General features: G+C 38.3%; 1 protein-coding gene across 1 annotated transcript; it reads left to right on the top strand.

The window, feature by feature from the left end:
* The first annotated feature begins 20,151 nt into the window (after window positions 1–20,151).
* LOC141251110 (uncharacterized) lies at window positions 20,152–21,771 on the top strand. The gene is made up of 4 exons (XM_073670232.1): window positions 20,152–20,379; window positions 20,796–20,975; window positions 21,060–21,225; window positions 21,353–21,771. The coding sequence occupies exons 1-4, from the start codon at window positions 20,152–20,154 to the stop codon at window positions 21,769–21,771; spliced, it is 993 nt and encodes a 330-aa protein (XP_073526333.1).
* The last annotated feature ends 392 nt before the right edge of the window (window positions 21,772–22,163 follow it).

Below are 22,163 nucleotides of genomic sequence, written 5' to 3'. Positions count from 1 at the left end.
CATTTTAACATGGACTCCTAACTTAAAAAAACCGATATTATCATCTCCCCCCAAATCTCCATGAATGTGGCACACTTTCTTTGTTTTCTTCATAATAACATGACTTCACGAGTCGATGCATTTCTAGGCCAGGATCGACTACTAAAGTACCGTATCCTTATTCCAAGACGAAGAAGACAAATAAAGTATGCCTCATTCATGGTGATTTGAAGACGATGATGAAATTTGGGGTTAGAGCTTTAAAAATTTGGGAACCCGTGTTAAAATGAATTGTTCTTTAAACTAAGACTTTTTACAAGAAGCTACCCTTTATTTATCCGAATTTGGAAGAAACCATCTATTTTATAAAAAATTATTCAAACCACCCAATTTCTGTAAAAGACAAGAGGTATTTTGGTTTCTTTATACTTTTTAAAGGAAAATCTAATATAAATCGTCTATAGGTCGTTTTTCTTAATGAAACTACAAAAAACTGTGTGATTTCAAATAATCTTAATATAACCGATGATTCCTTTCAAACTTGGACATATGACGGGTGATTTCTTAAAAAAAAGTTTTCTGTATTTACTTTAAAAATCCATATTTTATTACTGAAAATGGCTCAATTTTTTTTCCTTCTCATTTCTCATAATTAAATTACTTCCGAAAATGATTTTTTTCGTAGAAAAATCTTTATTTATATATCTTCAATTATTTTGTCAAATTGCATCATCATAAGATATTTTATTATTGGAAAAAGGAAATAACATTTTTATCTGATAATTTTCTTGGTCAACGTACGATTACTTAGATCTTGTATCTGTATGACATAAATCAGAAGTCAAACTCCATATTGAACCAAATGTTAAAGTCAGTTTATATTTATGATTATATTATGGATGTGAATGTAGTGAGAATGATGTTTATAGTGTAAAATGAGAATTGTTTTCTGTTTTTATATCCGGAAAAAAATCAGCGCTTAAAATAAAAAACAAAAACAAAAAAGTGCATGCATACCATGTTTTTACGCATAAAATTGAAAAGTGCACATAGAGCCGCCTTTTGTGTATGAAATTGAAAAGTTCATAATACTAGTTTTGTGCATGCTTTTCTGACTTTTGTGTATGGTATTCTAAGTTTTGTGCATGTTTTTTTTACTAGTTGTGCATCTTCTTTTATATATAAAATGCACGAATATTGGTAAAAAAAGTGCATGATTTTTTTTTGAGTTTTGTGCATGAATTTTTGAGTTTGAGCATGAGGTATGTACACAAGTTAATAATTAGCACTGATCCTAACATTTTGAAGGTCCCAGGACAAAAGTGAATTATGAGTCTTATTATAAATCACTTAACATATAATTATATATAATGTCAAAATTTAAACAGTGTTATAAGGTAAAACAACAGATTTATACAACCTTGTTTAAAAAAACTATTTTTTTTGAATTGTATTAATATTGTAAAAAAAAACATGATGTTAAAAAAAACAATTTCTCCTGGTGGCCTTCAGAGACAATTTCTTTGAGTTCTTCGAGTAGCATGTTTAACAACATGTCTAGACTCCAACAACATGTTCCAGATCAATCAATTTCCATCTCCAATGCAAAGGAATTAGCTTTAAAGTAACCAAAAAGGAAAAGGGGGAAATTATAGTGAAATGATCTAGAAAATAATAAAAGCAAATGCTTTGGTCTCCAAGTATCTACCTACCGATTCATGGGTTTGATACTCGATTTTCTATTGATAATTGGGTTCATTCTCTCAATTATATGCTAAGTTTGTCCTAATCCATGTTCATAAATAGCTAATCAGGTCAACTAGTCCTAACAGCCCTTACCTACAAATCCAACCCTAAAACTATTAAGACTTTCTCCTAGGCAGCATAAAGTCCATGAATAGATAGGAAGATACAGCGCCACTTGGCTACTAACACCTCATTACCCTCCACACATCTACAAGTCCAACTAGTCCAAGTAAATGAATAGTCACTAAATAGGCAAGGTTCTCCAACTAGGATAAACCAGACCTTAGCTATATGAAAGAGATATATAAACCTAGGTAGCTAAGCTAGATAAACACATCGCAATCAATTAATAATATAAGAAAGAAGATAAAACAAAGCAAATAGCATATTTATTAGAACTATAAGAGGAAATCTACAAACCCATACCTCCGCAGGCTTCCGCCTGGAGAACAAAGCTTGGGAGACTACTCTCTCCTCATTCTAAAAAACCTAAGAAATTATTATACGGAATATTGTGTGTTAGATGGAGGCAAATCTCTCATATATTTATAAAGAAACTAACCCTAGACAATAAGTACTAAGAAACCCATCCCGAAATCTATACAAAATCTAGGTAAAAGCCGACAAAAAATCCCGCAAATTAGGGCTTCTCACGGCACAGAACTGAACAAAGGCGCGGGCACGCGTCTGTCGCTGTGGTCACGCCCACTCTCAGTAAATAGGGCGCGGTCGCGCCACCGAGCAGTTTTCGCCATTTGGTCACGCCATCTAGGGCGCGGTCGCGCCCTAGGCCAGAACTCCTCCTCTTCGCCTGTTCTTTGCACACACTTGTTCCTCGCCTTCCGCGTCTTCTCCCTTGTACTCGTAATCCTCGTATTTAGTTAATTTTCTCAAAGAAGTCAGGACTACAACAATATGCTCCAATCATGGCCTATTATGCTAGTAATTGATGCTAAATTCCTCTCTTTACGATGTACGAGATGCCACCAATCATACCCCCACACTTGAACCTTGCTCATCATCGAGTAATCTGCAGCTAACTCTTGGCGGCTCATTGAGTATGGATGGCACGATTGAAGTGGTCGTCGATCAATTCTCTAGCTCATGGTACCTAGAATCATAAAATAACGGGCGTAGATTCCGACTCTAGAAAATTTCAAAAATAAAGCAAACCAACTTAAGACTCAAAACTAACTCTAAACCCAACAATGACATCAATTATCCCCCCACAGTTGAACTATGCTATTCTACGCAAATGCATTAACCAAGAATCTCTAAACTATGTCAAAGATGTCTCTAAGCAATTAATCTACGAAAGAAGATAACGCAAGATCAAAAATAGGACTAATTATCAAGTGACATGATCTAATTCATGAATATAATGCAAAAGCTCCCACACCACTGAAAGCATATAGACCAATTATTAACTCTAATAAGTCCAATTGTATTATTCTAATGCTTCTTTTCATCCTACTCACACAAATTTATTTAAGCACCGGGTCTGTCTGTTTTACGGTCCAGACCAATATACTTTTGAACCGTCCGTATTACGGTCCGGGCCAACAATTGAGACTCTTTGCTTAGTCATGGAGGATCAAACCCTCGGTTATTTTTCACACCTCGGAGATCACGTGCTCTTCTGACATGTTTCACTCGGAGTTCATTGCCTTTTTTGCTAGTTTTTTTTTGTAATGAAGAAGGACGGAAGCAAAAATCTCAAATCAATATGGTAAAAACTAGAGAAAAGAGGGTAAACGTGCAAACTTGGTTTTGAACCTAATGTATTCTAATCATAAACCGCATGCTCGAGTCAAAGTCCTAAATCTGATCAATCATATCATTATCATATCTAGTTGCACTATTAACATCAAGGGCATAGTAGAAAGACTCAAAGTCAATGAATCGTTATAGAAGTTTACAAAAAATCAAGGAGGGAAAAATCATGATAACCGACTCGAAAAAATTCAAAAATGCTTAAAAATTCAAACTTACTAGATAGTTGAGATAATTCCCCACCCCCACACTTAAACTACACAATGTCCTCATTGTGAAATAAATAAAAAGGTAAAAGAAAAGTGGATATAGGAAAAATATCTCATAAACGGTTGCCTCCCGGTCAGCGCCTTTGTTTAACATCGTTGGCTCGACGGGTTCCTCTCTCATCCTGCTTCGGGATCCTCTTGGCCCTCCTTATCGATAAAACCTCTCTTCTTTTGCCTTTGGCAAGCCTTAGCTCCTATTTTTATCCGTGCTGCTCTGTCCAGATATAGTCCTCCCCTTCTAACTGGCCCCGTGTATTGCCTCTGTGGATGCTCAGCGATCCTTGACTTGAACCTACTTCCCCTCTCACCTAGCCGTGGTCCTGGATCATACTCGCCAAAGTGCATCGGTGGCAGAGGAGAAAAATAATGCGCTACAGGAGGCGGCGCGCAGGCGCACTAAGGGCGACGCAGTCGAGCCGGTGTTTCCGGAAAGTGGTCCGTAAACACGCGATCGCGCAGGTAGGGGGCGCGGTCACGGCTGGCCTCAGTAATGGGGGCGCGGTCGCGCCAAGTAAGTGCGCAGTCGTGCCACCTCTCAGCAATAGGGGCGCGGTCAGGCGTGGAAGGGGCACGGTCGCGCGATTCCTCTGTTGCGTGTTTGCACGCCTTTTGCACGACCTATTGAGGGGCTTCCTCCTCAACTCTGGGGTGTGTATTGAACGGACCGTCGACCTCGATATCCTCCTCCTCTATATACTCCTCGTTTGAGCTCTCGTCACTGCTAGCTGGGGTGGCGTTGACGTTTGCTGCCTATTTCTCCTTCCATGTGTCTGTTGCTTGCATTATACGCTCAACCTACTCGTTCATGTACCTCGTGGTGGTTTGTGACTCATCGATCATCCACCCGGTGTTCTCTTCAATTGCTCTAGTAGTGCTCTCGAGATGCTCAATCAAGACCTGCATCAAGGTTCGTGTAGGAGGTTCCGGGTCGAGGTATGGTCTCCACCATTTCTGCGCTAGATAGGGATAATGTCAGGAGTGGTAGTAATTGTATCGTTGTTGCTCAACCTCCCTTTCGATGGCTCTTGTAGCCTCTTTCTCTGCCTCTATCTTAGCGGCTCTTGCAGCCTCTTCTTCAGTGATCCTCGCAACCTCTCTTGCTGATGCACTCTCAGCGGAGCCCTCTTGAAGCTTATCCAGCCTGACCTCCAATTCAGCCATCTCCTCAGCTGCTCTCGCGATTCATTCCAACCTGGCTCTATGAATATCGGAACACATTAGTAACGCGGATGCTGACCGTGTAACGGTCTGCACCAAAGCTAATTAGATCACAAACGCAAGAAAAGAAAACTTGACTCCCCGAAAACGGCGCCAATTTAATCAGGGATGTCGAAGGCCCTATCAAAGTTAATCCCTTCTAACTTCTCTACAGGTATAGAGCGGTAAGTAGGAGCCGAATCCCACATGGAGTTTATGTGTCTAATATTGATCTTGCAAAGGAATTAGCTTTAAAGTAACCAAAAGGGAAAAGGGAAAAATTATGGTGAAATGATCTAGAAAATACTAAAAGGAAATGCTTTGGTCTCCAATCATCTACCTATAGATTCATGGGTTTGATCCTCGATTTTCTATTGCTAATTGGGTTCATTCTCACAATTATGTGCTAAGTTTTTCCTAATCCATGTTCATAAATAGCTAACCAGGTCAACTAGTCCTAACAGTCCTTACCTACAAACCCATCCCTAAAACTATTAAGATTTTCTCCTAGGCAGCATAAAGTCCATAAATAGATAGGAAGATGCATCACCACTTGGCTACTAAAACCTCATTACCCTCCACACATCTACAAGTCCAAGTAAATGATTTTCCACTAAGTAGGCAAGGTTCTCCAACTAGGATAAACCAAGCCCTAGCTATATGAAAGAGATATACAAACTTAGGGAGCTAAGATAGATAAACACATTGCAATCAATTATTAATATAAGAAAGAGGATAAAACAAAGCAAATAGCATATCTATTAGAACCATAAGAGAAAATCTACAAACCCATACGTCCGCAAGCTTCCGCCCAGAGAACAAAGCTTGGGAGACTACTCTCTCCTCATTCTAATAAACCTAAGAAATTATTGATGAAATGTTGTATGTTAGATGGAGGCAAAGCTCTCATCTATTTACAATAAAACTAACCCTAGACAATAAGTACTAAGAAACTCCTCCTCCCCTCCTCTTCTTTGCACACGCTTGTTCCTCGCCTTCCGCGTCTTGTCCCTTGTACTTGTAATCCTCGTATTTAGCTACTTTGCTCCTTGAAGTTAGGACTACAACAATATGCTCCAATCATGGCCTATTATGCCGGTAATTGTTGCTAACTTCCTCTTTAAGACGTACGAGATGCCAGCAATCAGCTTGCTAGGATGATTAGGAACTCAGTTTTGGAACAACAAGCTAAACTCATTGATTGAAAATTGGGGAGGAAAATTCATCATTCTTTTTCAATTCTATTAAGGAAAGAAACATAAAAATGCTATCCATATGTTGAGAAGGGAGGATGGTTCTAAAGAGGAGGATCTCTCAAATTTTAAATATATTATCGTCAATTTTTATTTAGATTTGTTTGGTACTGATGTTAAATGCAAAGTGCTTGGTTTTGGTAATTTGAAGGACACTAGGGTTAAAGATGATAGATGATTGTTGGGAAGAGCTTGTTAGGATTCCTACTAATAGTGAGATTCAGAGAGCTCTTTCTGGGATTGACATCAACAAATCTCTTGGTCTGGATGGATTAATAGTTGTTCTGTAAGGAGAAGTGGAGCTTAGTTGGACAAAGTGTTAGAGAATCTGTGAGGAACTTTATTGAGATTGGTATCTTACTAAAGCAAATTAACTGCACCTTTGTGACTATTATCGCCAAAGTTAAGAAGCTTGAGTATGTTAAATACTTAAGGCCTATTCATGTTCCAAAACGGTGTTGAAGATCATAACCAAGGTTTTGGCTTATACAATTAGGAGTCCATTGTAGGAGATTGTTGATATTGGGCAAGGTGCCTTTGTACTAGGTAGAAACCTTGTCCATAACTCAGTGGTAGGCCATGATTTATAGCAGTTTACTCTAAAAAATGGATATCCCTTAGGTGTATGGTGTAGGCGGACATAATGAAAGGATATGATAGTGTGAGTTGGGATTATCTAGAGTATGCTATTAGATTCTTTAATTTTTCTGATAAACTTGTAAGGTGGGTGATGGAGTGTGTCAGGACCCCCATGTATTTACTGTTGATCAATGGAGAGCCAAAATGTTTTTTTCCTGGAAGAAGGGATTTGAGACAAGGAGACCCTATGTCCCCTTTTCTTTTCACCCTTGTTATGGAGATGTTCCATAGAAAGCTTTAGAAAGCCTTTGATTCTAAGGGATTTAAATTTCACCCAAAGTGTACGAAATTGAAGATTGTTGATCTGGTGTTTCCTGATGACCTGCTTATGTTTTTCCATGCTGATGTTAATTTTGTTATTGTGATCAAGAATGTGTTGGAAGAGTTTAGTGACGAATCTGGGCTTATGCCGAATTTGGCTAAAAGTTATGTGTACTTAAGTGGAGTGGATGAAAATATAGAGAGGACGCTTCTTCAAATTTTGAAGTTTAGGAAAGGGAATTTTCCAATTGCTACCTTGGTCTACACCTCCACACTAGAAAGGTAAAGGTTGGGGAATACTCTGACTTTATTGTCAAAAATTACTTCAAAAGTGTAAGGCTGGGCGAGTAGGAAGCTTTCATATGCAGGAAGGCTCCAACTTATTCGAGCAGTAGTAGGTAAACTTCTTAATTTTTGGTCACAAGTTGTAGCACTTCCCATTGAGGTTGTTGAGAGAATTGTGTCTACCTGCAGGAAGTTCCTTTGCTCTTGGAATTTAAATGGTTAAAGGAGTATTTTTTCCTTGAATAATTTTACTAAACCTTTTATGAAGGAGGTCTAAACATTAAAGAGGTTCTCTCTTGGAACAAAACTATGCTCTTTAAGCTTATTCTGGAAGTTCAGCTGAAAAGGAGGATACGTGGACATAGTATGTTAGGAAAACTCTTCTTAAGGGTGAAGATTTGTAGATTAGGAATGAAAAAAACTAATGACTCTTGGATCTTCAGGTGTGCCGTACGAGTTAGTGTTGAGACTAGGAAATTATGTGGACCTGACAACACTAGTGATAAGGAGGTAAATGAAAGTAATGTCATATTAGATTTTTTTTATCAAGTCTAATGGTAGAATGAACTTCCCCAAGGTTTATGATAAGTTCATAAGAGCTGGTAGCAAGAAAGATTGGTGTCACTTGGTGTGGGATGTTTGCAGTTATAATAAATGGAATGGCATTGTTTGTGTTGGGTTATGGGAACTAGCTACTAGTATCTATAACCTATAATCTCTCAATTTTAATGATAACAAACGTCTTTATATACTAATGTCTACATGGAGTGAGTTATTGAAAGATAGTAATAGGCCTTCGAGCAAATTGGATCATTGGAGCAAAGAAATGAACGAACTTGAGTTAGGAAGATGAAGCGACTAAAGGGAGTCAAGAGAGAAGAGAAATAACGCGCTTAAAGCACTTCACCAGAATAAGGGAACCGAGTACTGGAGTTAGAGAACCGAGCAACTAAAAATCCAAACAATACTCACTGAAGGGAACCGAGTGACACTGAAGGGAACCGAGCGCGTAAAAGAGGAAAGATATCTTCTAAGCTAATATAAAGAGAAAAGATAGAGTTTTCACAAGATCTCCTAAATTCGCAATCTAGGTTGTTAGAGCAACTTTGTTATCTTTGAGTTTCTGTTACGACTCATAGTATTATTTAATTATTTTATATAGCTTTTAGTAGATTAGTTCCCGGCGTTTATGCCTTTAGTATAAATAGCTCAGTTTAACGATTTAGAAAGGGTTGTTCATCCATTGAGGTTATATTTGTTGATTGAGAGTTTAGGCAATATCTAGGAGAGTTTAGGAGACGAACTAAGAACTGTGTGTTCGCCTTGAAGTTGTAAACTCTAAGAGAATCAATAAAGAAGATCATTTTGGAATTCATTGTCTCAAAAGTCTTAATCTTTTCCGCACAAAAGAGCCATTCTTTAGTTATATTAAGTACTTATAAATCACACGATCCACAATTGGTATCGGTGAAGGATCTGATTCCAGAACAATGACAAAGAACGGAGAATTCAACCTAGGGATGTCCTTGAACAAACCTCATCATCCTCTTGAAGGGGAGCTTGACTGGTGTCTAGGAGTGCATACAACGCTCATCAAAACCCAGGACTACCATTGCTGGAAGATAATCGAGCTCGGTGATGAAGTGCTTCTGGAATTGAAGGAAATGAAAGATTGGCAGCCTGAGCACTATGCCAAGATGGAGAAGAACACAAAATCTCGACAACTCATCTTATCTGGACTCACATGAACAGACATCGACAAAGTCATTAGTATACCAATGGATAAGGATATGTGGGAAGCTATTATCTCCATCCACAGGGGTAGTGAAGATCAGAAAGACACCAAGAAATTTACTCTTCAAAGAGAGTTCCAAGAATTCAAGCAACTCCCTGGTGAAAGCGTGTCTGCGTGCTAACCCTGGTTCACTATCTTGGTAAACAAACTAAGTGTTGTTGGTGTAAAGATTGACGCTTGGGAGCAAACACTAGTAATCATCTATGCAATGTGTGACAAGTTCGAGCTCACCCGAAGAATCGCTCTTATGTCTCCAGATTGTAAGAAGCTCTCGGTGGTCGACATATTTGGCAAGTTTTTCGATCAAGAGAGCTGATATGAAGAAGTTCTTAGCTACAAAAGAAGCCACTGGAACCGCTTTGAACCTCACAAAAGCTTCTAGAAAAGATGGACATCAACAGTGGTGAAGATGAAAAGGATGATGACATGGAAGTCGCCCTCATGACAAAAATGGTCAAGAAGTGGTTCAAAAGGAATGTTGGACAAGGAGAACCATCATCTTTAGCAAAGCGAGATCTCAAAGAGTACACATGCTACAGTTTCCAAGAAAAGGACTAACCCTAAGGTCAAAGCATCTGAAAAGAAGGCACTTTTCTCGGCATGGGGAGAAGAAGACGATGGAGCGTATCTCCATGAAGGCTACCAAGGCCACTATCTCATTGCCGACACAAAGGCCCTTGCTCTTGAGGTAAAATCTTCTAACCCTTTTCCTACTTGCCTTAATTTGCTAGAAAAGAAAGAGCTTATCAATATGATTAAGGGCTTGTTAGAAGATATTGAAACTCTTGAGTCACAAATTAATGAGTATGAAGAGGAAGTAAAAGATCTACGTAGTGAGTGTCTGGACTTATGAACTAGGCTAGCTAATTGGAAAAGGCCTTAGTAAAGTCTATGGAACTGAGCTTAGTGACTAAGACCTGCGAGGGATGCAGTGGTAAGCAACCTCAAGGGGGATTATCTAAGGATTTGTATTCAAAGGTGGAAGTGACTTAGGTTTCATCCTTAATAAACTCACCGATCCAACTGACTCTATCAATAAGAACACAGTGAATCAAGCGGTGTTTGTTAGACTAGGATAGACATAGATGGGGATTCTACTAAGTGTTCTAGTGCCAATGAGATACTAGATAATTAACTGAAAAAGCAGAGATCTTAGATAAATCCCTTCAAACTTGTAGAAGCAAAAATGAAGTTTTAGAGAAAAAGGTAAATGCACTTGAACAAACGTCAAGGGACAACGATTACTGGTTTCAAGGGGAAAGGATCACAAGATATATGTGAGCCAAGCCCAAGGGAACGTAGTAAACATTATAGATCCTAAGCTTAAGGATAAAAATCCCTTCAGGCCTGGGAAGGGCAAGTGCGGTTATGTGAAATATAATGAATGGTGTAGGTTCTGTGGTAATAACGACCATACTATACATAGCTGCAAGAAAAAGCATGCTCTATGTAACAAGCCATACAAGTCACCCACTCACAATACACGGGAAGTGATTGATTTGAATGACCCTTCTTATTTTGAGCATGTTCCTTCAACCAAAGGCCAAAAACGTGTTAATAATCATTCTCCTAATGTCAACAAGAAAGCTAATCCACCCAGAAAAGTTGAGCTTCGAAGGGTTCCAAGGGTTTAAGTGTTTCATTGTAGGTAAAATTGAGCAGTGAGAACAAATGGTACATCGATAGTGGCTGCTCATGTCACATGACCGGAGACAAGGAAAGATTGCAAAAAATTTAGATCTATGATGGTGGAAGCGTATCATTTGGTGACAAAAGGGATATAGAGATTAATGGACATGGAAAGGTGCATCTGAGTGATAAAATGGAGATTCAAATGGTGAATTTTGCAGAGAGCCTTCGCTATAATCTATTGAGCGTCGCTAAGCTTTGTGATGAGGGACCAAATGCAGTCACCTTTACTGCCTCAAAGTTTTTTGTGAGGAATGTTGCAAATGAAATCATCTTAAAGGGAAAACGAGTCAATAACATGTACATATTCGACCCCAGATTCATCCCTAAGAGTCACCTTTTCCTTGCTACGATAGAAGATCAAACCGCTTTGTGGCATCAATGACTGGGGCACATCAATCTATATCTTCTACATAAGCTTCGTGCAAAAGAGTTGGTCCGTGGATTACCTCCTATCAAGATAGAGAATATGACACACTGTGCTAATTGTGTCAAAGGAAAGCAAGTCAAGAGCTCGTTCAAACCGAAGTCAGACAGCACAACCAAGAAGCGCCTTGAGCTCCTTCACAAGTACAAAGTTTTTTACAAGGATTGTTTCTCAAGAAAAGAAGATAAGCTGTCACACGGATTACCAACGTGGCGATCTTCTTTGTTGCAATATTGTATAGGTTTTCCTTACTTGGGGAATAAGTTTTACAATTCTATAAATAGGTGTGATAAGAGAATTGTTAGCACACAAACTTGAGAACCTCATTGAGAGAGAAAAAGTCTAGCTCGCTTAGGAGAAGCAACCCTGGGATAAACACAAAAGGATTTGAAAACCTGGGAGTTAGTATAGTTGAGTGTTTAGGAGAAACACAACAGGACTAGAAAGCTGGAAGGTGAGTACGATTGAGTGTTTAGGATGAGAAGCTAGTGATATCTGAGGGAGTGAATGTGTCAATTCACCTTGAGAGCAACAATATGAAGAAACCTTGTATAGAGCTGAGAGAGATTGTATAGAGTGGAGAGTTATAAGTGATTGTAATTCTCTATTTCATATCATCAATATATTGGTGAGTTTCATCCCAGGCTTGAGTTAAGCAAAGGGTTCTCACATTATCAAATATCTGTGCATATTGAGCTTTTAAAGTTCGTATTGTGGTAAATCCCTTTGTTTCCGCAAATATAACATACTCGCTTTACAACAAGAAGTGTTTTTACTAAAGGGACTTAGACTCTCTTTCAAGTGTTTTCACATTCCGCATCTTTAAAACACTAAAGTTAGTTATCGAGCTACTCTTTTATAAGATCTAGTCGATAAAATCTACTCTATCTTATTCTGCGAGCGATTCACTCCTATATTAGCTCGCTGAATTTGATCCTCGTACAATAGCTTTGTAGCTACTTGTACTTTGGATATAGAGTAAGTGTGACATTGTTTTTAACTATCTTTTATCAGATTTAAGCTAGTCTTGTACGATCCTATTCTTGATATACATCAAACCCACAATTGGTATCAGAGCTCAGGTTGCTCATATGCATTGATTGACACTTGCTATATATATCCTCTCTATTGTTTTGAATAATGGAGAACAAGAAGATTGCTCTTGTTATAAGACTACTCAGGAAGATATTCAGAGAACAAGGCAGTTTCAAAACCAAAGAACGACCGGAAACACTTTGTATTCAAGCCAATGGTGTTCTACCTCCAGATTCAAGCTCTCACTCAAGTTCGGACTTGGTTTTCTTTAATTGTCTATGTCATGGACATTCGACCAAAGATTGCAAGAAGGAAACACCTCTATCTAAGAAGGTCTCATTGGGAGATTTGGAAGATGAGACAAACTGTCAAAATACATGTCTAATCGTTCCCGTTGACTTCAAAGTATCAGAAGACTCCAAGGTAAATTCTCTATGCTTTGAGCTTCTTCCTAAAAATACTCTTGTTGATCTTTTACGCGAGTTGGCCTTAGATCGTGAAGTTGTTCGTGCTAAGGAGAAATCCCAACGAGAAGAGCTTTGTGATTTAAGAAATCAAATAGATGAGTTAAATAAGCGATTGTCTACAAATCCATCCCTTCTTACTAAATTCTATGAGCTTTGTAATGACAATGGCTTAGCTTCTTCCCAAAGCAATAACTCAACTACCTTGAGCATGATTGATGAAATTTAACCAAGCTAGATAATCTAGCTTCATCTATGGAAGCCCAAACTGTTAATCAAACATTTTTCGTGAAAGCTAGACCAGGGTTAGGTTTCAACAATAGCGATTCATTCAACTCAGGTCCTCCTCATCTAGCGAGCTACATGATAAAATCATTCAGATAGACAAGGAACTTCACTCTTGCTGAGCCAAAAACTCCTTTCTATAAAGCAAGGTGAATGTCTTAGAGAAGAGACCAACTCAGGGCAAACAATGGTATCACGGAGAGAAAGAGCATTCATGTACATTAAACAAGCGTGATCTTCTCCAAACACTCGACCTCTTACACGACGAGAACCATTTTGCCCCGGTAAAGGCAAGTATGGCTGTATTCGACATAATCATTATTGTACTTACTGCGGGAACAATGGTCACTCGAAGCACGAGTGTGAGCGTATGAAAGCGTTTAAACAAAGTCCCTATAATTCCGTTGAGACTAAATCTAAGTGTCAGATCAATCAAGTGAGTCTTGCCAAAGACAAGCCTGATAAGAGTGAGTCATTTAAGACTAAGCGTGTACGTATTAGGCCCTCAAAAGCCAAGCACGGACAAGCCAAAGAACAACGGAAGCTACCTTCTAAAGGTAAACAAGTGCTTGATCTTAATGATGTAAGCTATTAAGAGAAAGATTCCAAAAGTGCGAAGATGAGTGTTCTACCTTCCAGTTCTAGAGTAGCTAGTACTAACCACCCTACAAATACAAAGCTTCGGTAGGTCTCCAAAGCTTGATCCTATTTTTGCAGGTTTGGAATGAAGAGTAGGTGCTTAATGAGCAGACGTAGTTCGAGCGAAAGATCATAGCGGTCTGTATATACATAGTTAGAGCAAAAGATCACTATGTAATAGCCACAAAGTTTGAGAGAAAGATCACTTCGTACAAGGGCTAAATCAGAACTACTCTAATTCCAAGATACAAAGAGGAGATCTCTATATCCTTCAGGTTTAAAGACAATAGATCAAATATGCGTAAAAGTTTAATACACTTCTTCTTCATTCTCATCTTGTAAGAGGTGTACATTTTTGGAGATGCATTGTTGCTTTACTCAAAAGGAAGTCTTACTCAGTGGTTTAACTACATACATTATTCCAGAGTGAGACTCATATAGTTCAAAAGGGAGTGTCTAAAAGCTTCAAGCGACTCTTTATTCTTACTCGCTGAACTATATCCAAAAACTTGTCTATCTATGTTGGAGGGATTATTGATAAAGGTGAAGCTTACTCATGTACCAATAGAGAGTCAAATCGCTGACATCTTCACTAAAGCACTAAACCAGGTACCTTTCTTAAATCTAAGGCTTCAATTGGCTTAATTCCTATCAATTAGACCATTTGTCCACTCGTTGTAAGTTCCTTTGTACTGGCTATGCTTAAGCTGTTTATTTTGTCTTTTCGAACTTAGGATGAAGTGTGCTTTCATGATCATTTCTTGTTAACTTGCTATATCTGAACAAGAACTGACTAGCTTGATGAGTATATTGATGCAACCATGTTACTATCTTTTGTATCATTGCATGCTCTTCTTGACCTCTTTTGAAAGTGGTGATCGTCTTCTTGCCTTGTTATATGCCTAAGAAATGATCCACTTCTAAGTGTCCCTTACCTGACATTAATGTCACTTCCTGATTCCCTTGATAAAATCCACAACAAGAAGTGTACATTATTGTGACACAATGCCAGTATCCCATATATGCACATGATTATTACATGCTATATTTGAGTGTGAGTGACCCCCTATATGTGCATTATATCCCTCGTAGTTGCGCTTTGATATTCATGCTAAGATACTTTATCACATCTCAAGCATGATCAAACTTCTTCTAGTATAAGTAACTAAGCGCCAATTGATCTAAGCGAGTGAAGAATGACCTACCTCAAAGCCTAGCACATCTATCTAAATCAAGTGCTACTCAGGCGAGGTGAAATCTGCAATCAATACATTACATCGATATCTTGTCTAGTTTGCTTCAAGAATATTAGCTTAAAACCTGTGCCAAGCCACTCTTTATCATTTGGCACTGAGACAAGCGAAGCCACTCCAAGCGAAATCAAGTCTTTTGGTAAAAGCTGGTGAACATATTGTTGAAGAAGCTGATTTGAATTTATACTCTTACTTGCTTTCTGAATATTTCTTTGCATGACTATGTGATACTTGCTAGGATTCCGGCTATAAAAGTTGTGAGGTTTATTATACATATTAAGTATACGTTTGATTGATTAGTGCCTTGAGTGATTCATGGTTACTGTCTCGCTTACTCGCTCTTTACATGATTATGCTTGTTATCTGAGTTAAGCGTGGCTGAGTACCTTACTTTTAGTCCCCTTTGATGAAATATATATGCCTTTTTGATGATGCCAAAAGGGGGAAGAAAAACGGTTTGGGAAGGTGAAGGATTGAGGTAGAATACTCTTTTCCGTTGTCGAAATTGGGAAGAATTTAGACCGGCTTGGTCTAAGCGGGAATAAAGGTATACTTGCTAAGTGCCTTTAGCAAGATTTTGAGCTAATTTGGTCAATCTGTCAAGTATCAGTTTAAGCTTCATTTTATATCTTATAACTTAACTGAGTACGTTTTGAAATATATGTGCTTACACTGTTTAAGTGTTTGTCATCATCAAAAAGGGGGAAATTGTTAGTTTAAGTCTGCTCAGCTTAACACTCCTCTTGTTTTGATGATGATAAACACAACAATTAATGTTTTTTGTGTGTGATGAGCTTTACAAGTATAGCTTTAATAGCTAAAGAGTATATTTGCCACAAGCGACCAAGCTAGAGACTAGCTTTGTGCCTTTGCGAAGATAGCGAGTCTCGCTAAGGTAGTTGCGAACAAAAGAGAACAAAAGAATCAACCCAGAAGTAAAGTGACGTGAAGTTTGTTGAAGGCGTAGGACTAGCGCAACGCATGGAGAGTTGATGCGAGCTAGTGAATCCTTTGCTTCAACACAAGTGAATTTGAAGAACGTCCAACGTGGAAATCTTTCACCAGTGTGTAGAGTATTCGTGCCAGGCAAGGTTAGTAGAGAAGCTTAGTAGGAGGATGTGGGTGATTCATGCTAATGGAGAGCGAGGGACGCGGATCACTGAGCTAGACGAATAGGAAGCAGAAGGAATGGTGGGAAGTGGATTGCCAACGTGGATAAAGTTTGTTACGAGGGTTGTTGCTCAAGAAAAGAAGATAAGCTTGTAGAATTCTGGTGAAGCTACTTGGTGGAGCGGTCACATGGATTGCCAACATGGCGATCTTCTTTGTTGCAATATTGTATATGTTTTCTTTACTTGGGGAATAAGTTTTGGAATTCTGTAAGTAGGTGCGATAAGAGAATTGTTAGCACACGAACTTGAGAACCTCACTGAGAGAGAAACAGTCTAGTTCACTTAGGAGAAGCAACCCTGGGATAAACACAAAAGCATTCAAAACCTGAGAGTTAGTATAGTTGAGTGTTTAGGAGAAATACAACAGGACTGGAAATCTGGGAGGTAAGTACGATTGAGTGTTTAGGGTGAGAAGCTAGTGATATCTGAGGGAGAGAGTGTATCAATTCACCTTGAGAGCAACAATAGGAAGAAACCTTGTATAGAGATGAGAGAGATTGTATAGAGTGGAGAATTGTAAGTGATTGTAATTCTCTATTTCATATAATCAATATATTGGTGAGTTTCATCCTGGGCTTGAGTTAAGCCAAGGGTTCTCACCTTAACAAATATCTATGCCTATTGAGATCGACTTTTTATCTAACAATTCAAAGTTTGTATTGTGGTAAATACATTTGTTTCCGCAAATATAACATACTCGCTTTGTAGCGAGATATGTTTACTAAAGGGACTTAGACTCGCTTTCAAGTGTTTTCACATTCCGCATCTTTAAAACACTAAAGCTAGTCTATCGAGTTACTCCTCTATAAGAGCTAGTCGATAAAAGCTACTCTATCTTATTTTGTGAGCTATTCACTCCTATATTAACTTGCTGAATTTGATCCTTGTACACTAGCTTTGTAGCTAATTGTACTTTGGATATAGAGTAAGTGTGACATTGTTTTTAACTATCTTTTATTACACTTAAGCTAGTCTTGTACGATCATATTCTTGATATACATCAAACCCACATAATAGCATTCTCATCTCGCAAGGGTTTCAAGCTATTTCGAATGGATGTGAAGACAACCTTTCTCAATGGAGTTCTCACTGAGGAAGTATACATCAAGCAGCCTCCAGAATTCGAGGACCCAAAGCACCCAGAGCACGTGTATTTTCTAGACAAAGAACTATATGGATTGAAGCAAGCACCTAGGACGTGGTATGATTGTCTCTCCGAGTACCTCCTTGTAAACAACTACAAAAGAGGGACGATCAACAAGACGCTCTTCATCCAAGAGCACAAGGGCGACATTCTCGTGGTTCAGGTATATGTAGATGATATCATTTTTTGTTCCACTAACTTGTTGCTTGTAGAAAAATTCAAGAAAGTGATGAGTAGAAAGTTCAACATGAGCATTATTGGGGAAATGAACTTCTTTCTTGGCCTTCAAGTGGTACAAAAGGCAGAAGACATTCAAATCCACTAACAAAAGTACTTAAGGGAGATCATCAAGAAGTTTGGCATGGAAAATAGTGAGCCCCTTCATACTCCTGTGTCCACGGGAACTAAGCTTGATGCAAATATAAATGGACCAGAGACTTATAGACCCTTTTATCGAGGTATGATTGGCTCCTTGATATACTTAACTGGCTCTAGGTGCTAGGTGCTAATTGATATGTCAAACAGGGGAATAATACATGCATATGATTTATTTAATTAAGGGAGAAGTAACTCTCGTGATAAGTTCAAAAGGGCGATAGGTGCTAATTGTTCCCAGGTTAAGGGGGAATCAAAGATTATTTCTTTCTCATTTTCTTTGGCTAATCTTATATATCTATTCCAGAATTCTATGTTTGTCATCATTAAAAAGGGGGAAATTGTTGGGCTATGGAAACTAGCTACTAGTATCTATAACCTATGATCTCTCAATTTTAATGATAACAAACATCTTTTTATATACTAATGTCTACCTTGAGTGAGTTATTGCATGATAGTAATATCTTCGAGCAAATTGGGTCATTGGATCAAAGGAATTAATGAGCTTGAGTTAGGAAGTTGAAGAGACTGAAGGGAGCCAAGCGAGAAGAGAAATAACGCGCTTAAAGCGCTTCACCAGATTAAGGGAACCGAGTACCGAAGTTAGGGAACCGAGCAACTAAAGTTCCAAATAACACAAGGGAGTGACGCGTTGAAGGGAACCAAGTGACAAGGAAGGGAACCGAGCGCGTAAAAGAGGAAATATATATTCTAAGCTGTTATAAAGGGAAAGATAGACTTTTTAGAGATCTCCTAGATTCGCAATCTAGGTTGTTAGAGCTACTTTCTTATCTTTGAGTTCGCGACTTGCTCTAAGGGATGATGCTCCTCAACCAACTCAACTAGTTTGTTTTAATACTTAATATACACAACTACTAATATACATATAAAAAAGTTATATGGCTCCTAAAATTCCGGGACCCTAGACCAGTGCCCTTTCCCTAGGGCCAGGGATGTAAATAATACAACAATGCAAGATTTCCATGCATCTTTTCTTTTTCATTTGTGCAAGATTTCATTTGTGCAGTGCTTTGTAAAAAAGTGCATCAAAAAACTTTCATTTGTGCATGGGTTCTAAACATTTGTACAAGATTTCATTTGTACGATGTCTTTTTACAAAAAATGCATGGGTTCCTTTCTTATTTGTGTAAGAAATCTGAACATTTGTGCAAGATTTATGTGCATTGCAATATTTTTTTAAGAAAGTGCATGGATTCCTTTTCATTTTTAGATGGATTTTGAATGTTTGTGCAAGATAGCATTCCGGGGGTTTCAAAATTAAACTGCATAGGTTCCCTTTTGAAGAGGTGTTTTAGATTACTTCTAGTTTAAATGCTTCTCCTATTTGAGTGATTCCAGTTGTATTGTCTCACAACCAGATTAATACCGTAAATCTCATTGTACAAATTCATACCAGAAATTCAACCCGTCGTAGATGTTTGCCATGATTAGCAACTTCACAATGGGGATGAAGAAGAGAAAGGTGAAGACTGGGAGCGGGTGAAGCGACGAATTCCGGAAGCGTGAAAGAATGTAAATTGGCGAAGAAGGCAAAGGGAAGCATGGAAGAATGTGGAGGAGAAGGTGGTGGCGGAGTAGGTGGCAGTGACCGAAAGAGACAGATGATGGCGGCTATGGAGACGGAGGGTGGAGAAGAAGATGAGATGATGAAGGAGGAGGACAAGGAGGATGGAGAAGAGTATTTGGAGAGATAGTGTCAAATGAGTTGAAGAGGAAGGAAAAGGAGAAGGATGGAAATAACCTGGAATGTATGATTTATTTTAGTTCAACGACTTATGTTCTTTCTCAATTTACACCAGAATGTGTATTCGTACGAGATACTTTTTCATTATATTATAATAGAATTCTGCTGATTCCATAAAATATATACCTTTTTTCAAATACGGTACTGATACAAGAGAATTACATGATCATTTAAATGTTTTGAAGAAATAATTATTCTAAGGGAAAGTTAAGACCCTAAATTATTTTTTTTAAAATTGTGTATAATTGATCTAATGATTTTACTTTCTTAGTTAAGGAAATGTGTTTACATTTCAAGGTTTAGTTTGTAATTAAAAAGAAAATTAGAAAAATCGGTTGCAGAAACCTTAAAACTTATTGGGTCGCCGAATGAATTTTAGGGTCATTGAATAATCGGATGATTTTATTTATGATACAATATATGATCAAAGGTCCTTCCATAAACATGTACTTTTTGGTACATTTAGCTGACTAGGCCAGATTAGTGAGATCATAGTTTACCAAGTCCAGGAACATGCTTTTCAACTAGCCATAGCTTCTACACTTGCACAAACAAGCGCTTGTGTGTTCTATTTATCTTCTATTGAATATTTCATGGAATTAAAACCCTATAAATTCTCCTCAAAGTATAGTCATTTCTTGTGTCAAGTACACATTAAAAGAAAGAGCTTATAAGTTAAGAGCGCTTTTGAACATCAAACTAAGCGATGGCTGCAACTAGGAGGATTTCAACCATGGCCTTAGCCATGACACTCGTTCTAATGACTCTTTCCGGAGAGTGTCTCGGTCAACTAAAGGTCGGTTTCTACAAGGGAAAGTGCCGGAACTATAACGTCGAAAAGATTGTTTACGACACTGTCAAGGATCAATTCTCGAGGGATCCGTCCCTTGTGGCTGCACTCGTCCGGATGCAGTTCCATGATTGCTGGATTAGGGTAAAGTGTTCTTTCTATGATTATAAGTAGGCATCATGATGTCACTTGTCTTTAGCTGCCTTCTTGCGCCATATGATTTTCTTTTACCTATCAATCATTCTTATATAGATTACGGCTACATAATGAATGCTTGGTGTGGGTCTTCATAAAGGAGTTGGATTTGCACAAAATAGAAGGTCATCTTTAGTTTGACAATATTAATAGGTTAATAGCTAAAATAGCCTGTGTGTGAAATGCTAATGAGAGTATATTTCATAAAAACCAAAACAATTTTTTTAGTTATTGTTAAAGCCAAATAGTTATGCTACTTTCCAAACACCCTATATGTTAAAAGTTACCTCAAATTATATTGTCTTGACCCTATCAAACACGCTAGCTAGTAGTATGTCTTAATTTGTTTTTTTATGTAATAACAGGGATGTGATGCCTCAATCTTGTTAGAAGGACCCAACACAGAAAAATCAGCTGGTGTAAACGTTGGAATAAGGGGTTATTCATTGATAGATTCAGTTAAAGCAGCTTTGGAGAGGGCTTGTCCTGGTGTAGTATCCTGCGCCGACATCATTGTCATGGCCACTAGAGTCACCGTTTTCCTGGTAGTTAATTAACTCCCCGTATTAAGTAATATGATTATATCAACCCGGTGTATATATGATATGATTTTACGCATGTTGGTATAGGCAAGAGGAAAGTGGTACGATGTAGAAACCGGAAGAAGAGATGGAACCGTTTCAATAGGCAACGAGGCTAATAGACAAATCCCTGGAGCAAACATCCCGGTTCCTCTCGCCATTCAACAATTTGCAGCCAAGGGAATCGGCAAAGAGGACTTTGTTCTACTTCTAGGTACATTTTTCCCCTTAAACATCCCACTTCTTTTCTTATTCATTGTGTATGCTGAGCATCACGATAGTTGAACACATAGTTCCATCTCAGATCAATTAAACAAGATTATTGTCATTTGCGCGTATAGGTGGGCACACGGTGGGAGTGGCGCACTGCTTTTTCTTTCAAGATCGTCTATACAACTTCAACAACGTTCCCGGAAGGACCGACCCGAGAATGAACCCAGACCTAGCCCGGAAGCTAAAGCAAACATGCCCACGCAGTGGCGACGGAAGGAACTTCGCTTTCCTTGACCAGAGCCACCCGGCTAGCGTATTTACAGTGGGAAACGGCTACTTTGTCGCTATTCGAATGCTTAAGGGAGTACTGCAAATAGACCAAGATCTTGCACTTGATCCTTCCACTGCTCCACTTGTGGCCAAGTATTCCATGAACCAAGATCTCTTCAACGACAAGTTTGGTGACGCCATGGTTAAGTTGGGCCGAGTTGGAGTTCTTACCGGTTATCAAGGCCAGATTAGGAGATCCTGCCGCTCTCTAAACTAAGGGATTACATCATCATTATTCAATAAATCTCATCTTTCATTATATATGTTGCTATAATTATTGAGTATAAATAAGTTTCCTGAAATTGTTGTTGTGCAGTTAATTTCACGGTTGTATGCTTATTTTTGTTTCTCTAATTGACTCTCTTACCATGTCATTATATGGATTATAATATAGCATGATATATGTCATTAATAAAGGATGAAGTGTATGTTTGTCTTATCCCATCGCTTTCATTGTAAACGAGGCAGAGAATTTTCTTATCATACACTAATTTATAGCATCACTAAAATATATCTAAATTATATAAAACTGAAATTTTTACCGAATATTAAGACATTTATCTTAGGGTAAGTGTCACGCGTTTTAATTGAAATCAGTCCTTGTTAGAC

This window comes from Phyllobates terribilis, unplaced genomic scaffold (genome assembly GCF_046119375.1).
Source record: "Phyllobates terribilis strain yellow unplaced genomic scaffold, ASM4611937v1 Scaffold_6660__1_contigs__length_42938, whole genome shotgun sequence".
NCBI classification, from domain to species: Eukaryota; Metazoa; Chordata; class Amphibia; order Anura; family Dendrobatidae; genus Phyllobates; species Phyllobates terribilis.
The sequence above is the reverse complement of the archived record's forward strand: the minus strand, read 5'-3'. Positions and strand labels throughout refer to the sequence as shown.